The sequence below is a fragment of the Lactuca sativa genome, chromosome 5 (genome assembly GCF_002870075.4).
Source record: "Lactuca sativa cultivar Salinas chromosome 5, Lsat_Salinas_v11, whole genome shotgun sequence".
NCBI classification, from domain to species: Eukaryota; Viridiplantae; Streptophyta; class Magnoliopsida; order Asterales; family Asteraceae; genus Lactuca; species Lactuca sativa.
Window position 1 is genome coordinate 129,804,312 of NC_056627.2, and position 7,578 is coordinate 129,811,889.

The window sequence follows — 7,578 nt, forward strand, 5'->3', positions numbered from 1 at the left end:
ATCTGTCCAGGAACGGAATTTGCATCCAACATCCCTAATCCATGCATGTTCCTCACGAAATATTTTTTGTCCAAAGGTTTTGTAAAAATATCAGCTAACCGATCAGTAGTTTTTACAAAATGGACTTTGATATTTCCTTTTCAACGTGATATTTGATGAAATGATAACAAAGAGAAATGTGCTTTGTCTTTGAATGTTGCACAGGATTGTGGCAAATGTGTATGGCACTTTGTGAATCGCAATACAATGGAATTTTCTTCACATTAATTACATAATCACGTAGTTGAGTTTGAATCCATATGATTTGAGACATGCAAGCCGCAACAACCACGTATTATGCTTCTGTCGTTGAAATTTAAACACAGGTTTGTTTCTTCGATTGCCAACTCACAAGCTTCCCATCCAATAATTGACATCCGCCACTTGTGCTTTTGCGATCAAGATTACAACCCCCCAAGCATACATCTGAAAATGCTTGAATAAAGAACCCTGTTTTTGAAAGATACCATAATGCTAATGAAATGGTCCGTTTGAGATAATGAAAAATATTCTTGACTACAGTGAGATGTGGTTCTCTTGGGTTTGATTGGTAGCTGGCACAATTGCACACAGAAAACATGATATCAGGTCGACTTGCTGTAAGGTAAAGCAATGAACCTATCATGCTTCGATACAAAGTGATATCGATAGCATGTTTATCCAACAAAGGACATAGCTTTGTTCCAACCGCCATTAGTACTATAAGCTTTGTGTTATTAGTTATTCCAAATTTGTCAAGGAGATTGCGTGTATACTTCTCTTGATTTATGAATATTCCTTCTCTGCGTTGACGAATATTTAAACCCAGAAAGTTGCTGATTTTTCCCACCATACTCATTTCAAATTTACTTTTCATCAGGTTTTTAAATTCATTAGAGAAGCTAGGGCCAGTAGAGCCAAAAATTATATCATCCACGTAAATTTGAACAAGCATTAGATGATTCCCAACTGCTTTATCTAAGATATAATAATGATCATGATAGTCTTCGTGAACAAAACCTGGGGGTTGTTCAACATACACAATCTCTTCGAGTTCACCATTCAGATTTGCACACTTTACATCCATTTGGTAGACATCAAAATCCTTGTGCGCTGCATAGGCTAAAAATATTTGAACAGCCTCGAGTCTTGCGACAGGGGCGAAGGTTGCTCATAGTCTATACCTTCTTGTTGCGAATAACCTTTAACTACAAGCCTAGCTTTGTTTCGTACAATATTATCATCTTTATCAGTTTTGCTATTAAAGATCCATTTTAAGCCCATAATTGAAACATCATTCGATTTGGGAATTAATCTCCATACCTTGTTTCTTTCAAGTTCAGATTGCATACAAACAACCTAATCAGGATGTTCCATAGCATCTTTGACTGATTTTGGTTTAATTTTCAAAATAAAAACATTGAACATGCAAAATTCTTGATTTACATTTAGTACCTGATTCTTTGCATGTAGTTGAGCTCTTGTAAGTAGTCCTTCATGTGGATCACCTAAAACTTGTTCTTTAGGATGACTTTTAATCCATTTAGCCATCGGAGGATATGCAGTATCGAAATCCAATGAAGCATCTTCTTACATTTCTCTAGTTTCAGATCTTTCACTTGCATTCGAAAAATTATCATTAATATCATGAAAGTTATCAGTTTGTTCATTTGAAACATTTGTTCTATTTCCAACTTTCTCCCCCTCAACAATTGGATTAACATTTTGATGCTCCCCCTCATCATCAACATTCATTTTTTATCCCCCATCTCGAAAGTATGCTCCCCTTCAACTTGAACATTCGTCCTTTCTGGAAGACTTTTGTTATTTAGAAAAGAATTAGTTGATGACAATAAATCATTTTCATCCGATGTAAGAATAGAATCATCCATATGTTTCGATGCTTCAGAAACACGATTATCAACAACATTCACTTCTGCATCAATTGCCCTGTCAGGAACACCAAAAATTAAATCATAATCAAAATCTATCGAATCAATACTTTCAGATACTTAATTGTATTCATTAATGATTGATTTTTGTTCAAAACATTTTTCGACTTGTTTAATGTAAAAATCATCAAAAGTAAGATTAAACGTTTCTTCTATTTTTTGAGTTCTTTTGCTCAACACCTGATATGAAACCGAATTTTGAGAATAACCCAAGAAAATTCCTTCCTCGGCTTTGGACTGAAATTTGGAAAGGTTATCCTTGAGATTCATAATAAAGCACCTGCAACCAAAAACATGAAAGAATTTGACATTAGGTTTTCATTTATTTATTATTTCATAAGGGGTAATGTTGAATTGACGATGAATGAAAGATCGATTTTGCATAAAGCATGAAGTTGAAACTGCTTCAACCAAAAGATATTGAGGAAGATTCGTATATGTGAGCATCGTTCTTGTTGCTTCGCAAAGAGAACGGTTTCTCCTTTTGACAACACCATTCTGCTGAGGTGTATATGGTGAAGAGAAATTATGTGAAATCCCCTTATCAATTAGGGACGAATCCAGAACGTTGTTCTTAAATTCCAATCCATTATCACTTTTCATCTTTCAGACTTTCTTCTTCAAACTTGTCTCAATATGTTTGATGAAATCAATCATTATTTGAGCTACTTCAGATTTTAACCTGAGAAAATAAACCCCAATAAACCGTGAAAAGTCATCAACAAAAACCAAAGTGTACCATTTCTTGTTGAGTGTTTCAACAGTCAATGGTCGATAGAGGTCAACATGAATAAGTCCCAATGGTTAAACAATCTTTGAATCAATGACAATATGATGACCTTGGCAATGTTGTTTCCCTTGTTCGCAAGCTACACATAAAGTATCTTTGTCAAATTTTAAGACAGGTAAACCTCGAACAAGATCATTTATCATCAATTTGTTAAGATTTTGAAAGTTCAAATGAGAAAGCCTTCGATGCCATAACCAGCTAACATCAGATGAAGCTTTCGATAATAAGCACACTGAAGGAATTCCCACTATTGGTTTGATGTTGAGAGTAAACATGCCACCATGTCTTTTAGATTTAAGCAAAACTTCTTTTGTGTTGACATTTGAAATTATGCTTCCTTCTTCATTAAACACCACCTGATTACCAGTGCCCACAACAAGTTGCGAAACACTTATCAAGTAATGTTGATGACCTTCGACATATGCAACCCGTTTTACAGTGAACTTCCCGTTTGTGACTTAACCATATCTTTTTACTTCACATTTCTGATTATTTCAAAACTTCACAAATCCTGCAACCTCCAAGCTGCGATAATCACGTAAATTCTCCTTCCTTCCAGTCATGTGACGAGAGAAACCGCTATCAATATACCATTGTTCATCATATTGCTCATCACACAAAGTCTGTAATCAATGGAAGAATTTAGGTACCCAAGGCTTTTTGGGTCCTTGCTGATTAGTTTGAAGAATATTATGAAAACAAGTAACTAATACCCAATTACAAACTTTAGATTTGATACTATCAATTAAGTCCACATCATTGAGTATAGGTGCAAAAATATAATTTTTCGAAAGTTTAATACTTTCACGGACTTTCACTTTTTTCTTCTCAGTTTGTTTCTCTGTTGCTTTTTCTTTCGAAACAGGATGCCATGCTTTGACTGAAGGTATTGAATATTTGGATGATGAACTACGATTTGATGATTCATTCAAATACAATTCATAAGCATCATTTATTTTTTGTTGAGAGAATTTTCCTGATTGATAGCATTTCCCTTTGCCTTCAAGCCAATGATCTATGTTTTTCATATCTAATTGACCCTTTGTATATGAAACTTTGTAAACTTGTTTCGCAGGTGGGTTGGGAATGATCTTTGTCGTGGTTTGAATTTACCACTGGGTTTTGAATGATCTTTTTCATATTTTTGAAAATTCTTTGAATGTTGAGAAGAATGATATTGTTTTGCAAAGTTATTTTGAGAAAACATGTGTGAACTATTTGAAAAATAATTCCTTTTGGATTGATAAGTTTGAAATTTCACTGAATTATGTGAATGTTGATACTTTTGTGACAAAGATTGTGTTTCTTGTGTTTTGGATGTCGAAAAATCAGTTCGTGAACTGGAAGGAGACAATGCCTTTTTGGTTAGAGATGGATTTTTATGCTTGTCTAAACATGTTGAAGACATAGTCTTAACAAATTTAGACATTGTTTTTTCAGACTTTTTCTTTTGCAAATCATTTTGTTTCTTTCGAGACTCAATAGTTTCCTAAAATACTTTCTTTCGTGCTAGTCTCTTTGAAATTCCATTATCTTTCGAAAACTTTTCAATTTGGTCTTTAAACTCTTGTGAATTTACATTGATATTTTGTGACACAAGTTCACCATCATCATGTTTAGAAACTTTTTTTGAAATTTCAAAAATTTCAACTCATTTATGTTGTGGTTTTTGTCTTTGAAAATTATATGTATTCTTTGTGAGATTATTTTCGACAGTGCTTTGCTTTGAAAAGAATCCTTCATTCCATGCTTACTTGTTATCTTCTTCAACTAACTTGTTAAATTTAGGTTTGATGTTATTGACATTCCTAGTTGTGACAAACACTTGATTAGGGAAGATGACATCATTTGTGCATTTTAAATTTAGATACACAACCAAATTTGTTTCGAGATAATGAGCACCTTTTTCTTTCATAACTTCGTCGATTTTTTTTGTTTCTCTATACATTTTATCAATAACAATTCTTGGAATATCTGTCTCTTTTGAAACTTCATTTGTTGTGGTTGTTTCTTTTGGAACTTCATCATTATCCTCCTCATAATCACTACTATCCGTTTGACTATCTTTGAAATTCACATGATCACAATTACAAACTTTCGAAGTTGAGGGTCGGTCAGTGTTATCCTTAACCAACGAATCATTACACTTTTCTTTGCCTTTAGTCAAAGATGTGAGATATATGACAAATAACTGAGAACAATCGATAACTTCCTCTTGCTTAATATCACTAATTTCGCTAATATTATCAGAATTATCTTCGAAATCAACAAAATTAGATTGAGAGTCAGATTTCGAATTCTCGGTTCTTTTCAAAATCTTGATTTGTTCATTTTTGGTCAAAGTTTCATTCACAATGTCAACTAATTCATTCGCATCCAAATATTCATATATTTTCACGATTCCATAAGCAAACCTATTATCAGGAACTCTATCGAATTCAGCTATAGTCTTTTCACAATCATAGGATATGCAATCAACCTTTTCATTTTAAAAATCTAAGAAAGGTAATAACTTCCTATGTTTTTCTTTGCTTATGTCAGATGGGTGATGTAAAGCGGTTAACTTTGCATATAATCTTTTAGCCAAATTACAATCAATGTTTCATTGTGCTAACAAAATTCGAACATCATTATTCACATTGTCCCTATCACACATGAGATTAATTATTTGTAATTCTAGATATTCTATTCTAATTTTCTTTGAATCCAACTCCTTCTATGTCTCTTGTAATTATGTACTAGATTTGTTAGCCTCATTGCTAGCAGAGATAACCAAATTATCAAAATAAGCAATAGTATCATCAAAAGCAGTTAATTCAGAATCGTAAGCATTCAAAGTAATATTGAAAGATTGAAGTATAGAACATACCTTTGTGGTCATTGGTGACTTGTCACCTTTTGTTGTCACAAAACAACAACTAGTCATGTTCCCTTCATTTTCCTCCTCAAATTGAGCATACATTGCTCCATGCGTAGGGTTACACATTTCGTCATCATCAGATCTAGATGACCAAACTTGATACATTCCATCATCATCATCTTCTCCTCTTGCCACCAAAGATAACCCCTTAGCTTTTACTTGCACCTCTTCCAGCTGTTCGACATAATAAGCTTCATCTTTGATCTAACTTTTCTTCTCCTCTCTATTTCAAAGCATACAATCACTTGCCATGTGTAAGGTCCAAATATGGATCTTCACCAGTAGTTAAACAAAAATCAATCACAAGAAGAAAAATAAGATGAAAGAAATCAAGCTTGCACACGATTATATTCAGAAAATCGTATGGTACAACTCGATAGAACTCTATGGCATCAACAACCATCAAAAGACAAACACCTCCACTATATATACAAGACCAGAACCGTAAAATGGGTTTGCGACCGTAAACAGAGTTTACTGTCGTAAACACCCAAAATGTCCAACAACCCAACAAACAACCCTTAAACACTATTACAGACTCATACTTGACCAAAATACATTAAATCCTAGACCAAACCATAAATTGGATCCTTCAATCTCCCCCTTGGTTTGGTGCTAGCTTTGACTCAGTCCTTGTTGACCACCAGTACGTCAGATTTCCCCATTGCTCCATTCCACAGCTTCTTCTCAATAATTTAAGCCACCATCGTCGTATATTCTTTTGCAGCGGGCTCAAATATTGTCTCAGCCACCACAATCTGTTTAGTAGCAAGATGATGTATGTCCCATTTGTGAAATTGAATCAAGTCCCTTTTTTCATAGAGATGGATGCAATCTTCCTTTAACTTGATGACCGCAGCATCTGTGTCTTCTTCATACACCCAATAAAGCATGGATGCAAGAGAACCATCAGGGTAATTTTGAAGAACATGGACTTGCTTAACCTGAGCCGTAGCAGGCCACACCACTGATGTAATTGGCTATTCTGTCGTGGTATCAAATACCTTGGAGTGAACCTTGACAACAGACTCTGCAATCTTCATTGACAGAAACCCATTGGCCACTTGATCTTCCAAGAAGGATTTGAACTGATTTTCCCTGGGATTATTTTTAGGATTGGAGAAAGGAGCCTTAGACAGCTCAATAAGATCAATTTTTGTAAAAGAATTAAATTCATGAGCGTCTTTGTATAATTCTTTGTCGCCTCTCTTTCTCCTCACCATGAACATATTCATCGTGTCATTGAATCCCCACCCGATGATTCCAGATCTGTCACCATAAGTGTCTCTGAAGCGTTGTACACCCAAATCCGTGACAGTAACCTATTGTTGATCCAAGGGTGCCTTGTGATCTGCGCTCCGTTTGAATAGGAGCTGACTTTTTTCAGGTTTCTTGTCCGACTTCTTGCATTTTGAGGCCTTTCCACGTGGAGCTTGCTTTGGTTCTTTTTCGAAGCGGTTTACAATGGTGGTGGTTCTGATATTTGCAGAGGTAGATGTAGGAGCAATGGGAACATCTTGATTGGGAAGATAAATTACCGGCTCTTCAACGGATGACCTGAATTCGTCGCCAAGTGTATCTTCCAGCTTTTTCGTCAAGTCATAGTAATTGGTGGTCAGAAGGCCGAAATGAGTCTGGAGATCTGTAATTTGTTTGGTCTTCACAGCATTTTCTTCATTAAGTTCTGCCATTTGAATACTGAGCTGTGTGTTTTCAGCTTGAAGACCCGCAACCTTAATGTCAAGCTCAATATTTCTCTGATCCAACTCGACATTCTTCTGACTCAGAGCATCGACCTGCTTCTGAAGTCCAGAGAGTGATGGACTCTCTTCTCTTGTGTTACCGGCCCCTATAAAAATTCCTTTGCCATGTGGGGGAGGTGTTGAAAGTTGTTCTCT

General features: G+C 35.1%; 1 protein-coding gene across 1 annotated transcript; it reads right to left on the reverse strand.

The window, feature by feature from the left end:
* Window positions 1-355: 355 nt before the first annotated feature.
* LOC111880385 (uncharacterized mitochondrial protein AtMg00810-like) lies at window positions 356-1,773 on the reverse strand. Its single transcript, XM_023876804.1, has 2 exons — window positions 1,613-1,773; window positions 356-854 (listed from the first exon to the last, which is right to left on the reverse strand). Exons 1-2 carry the CDS (start codon window positions 1,771-1,773, stop codon window positions 356-358), a joined length of 660 nt encoding a protein of 219 aa, XP_023732572.1.
* Window positions 1,774-7,578: the final 5,805 nt, after the last annotated feature.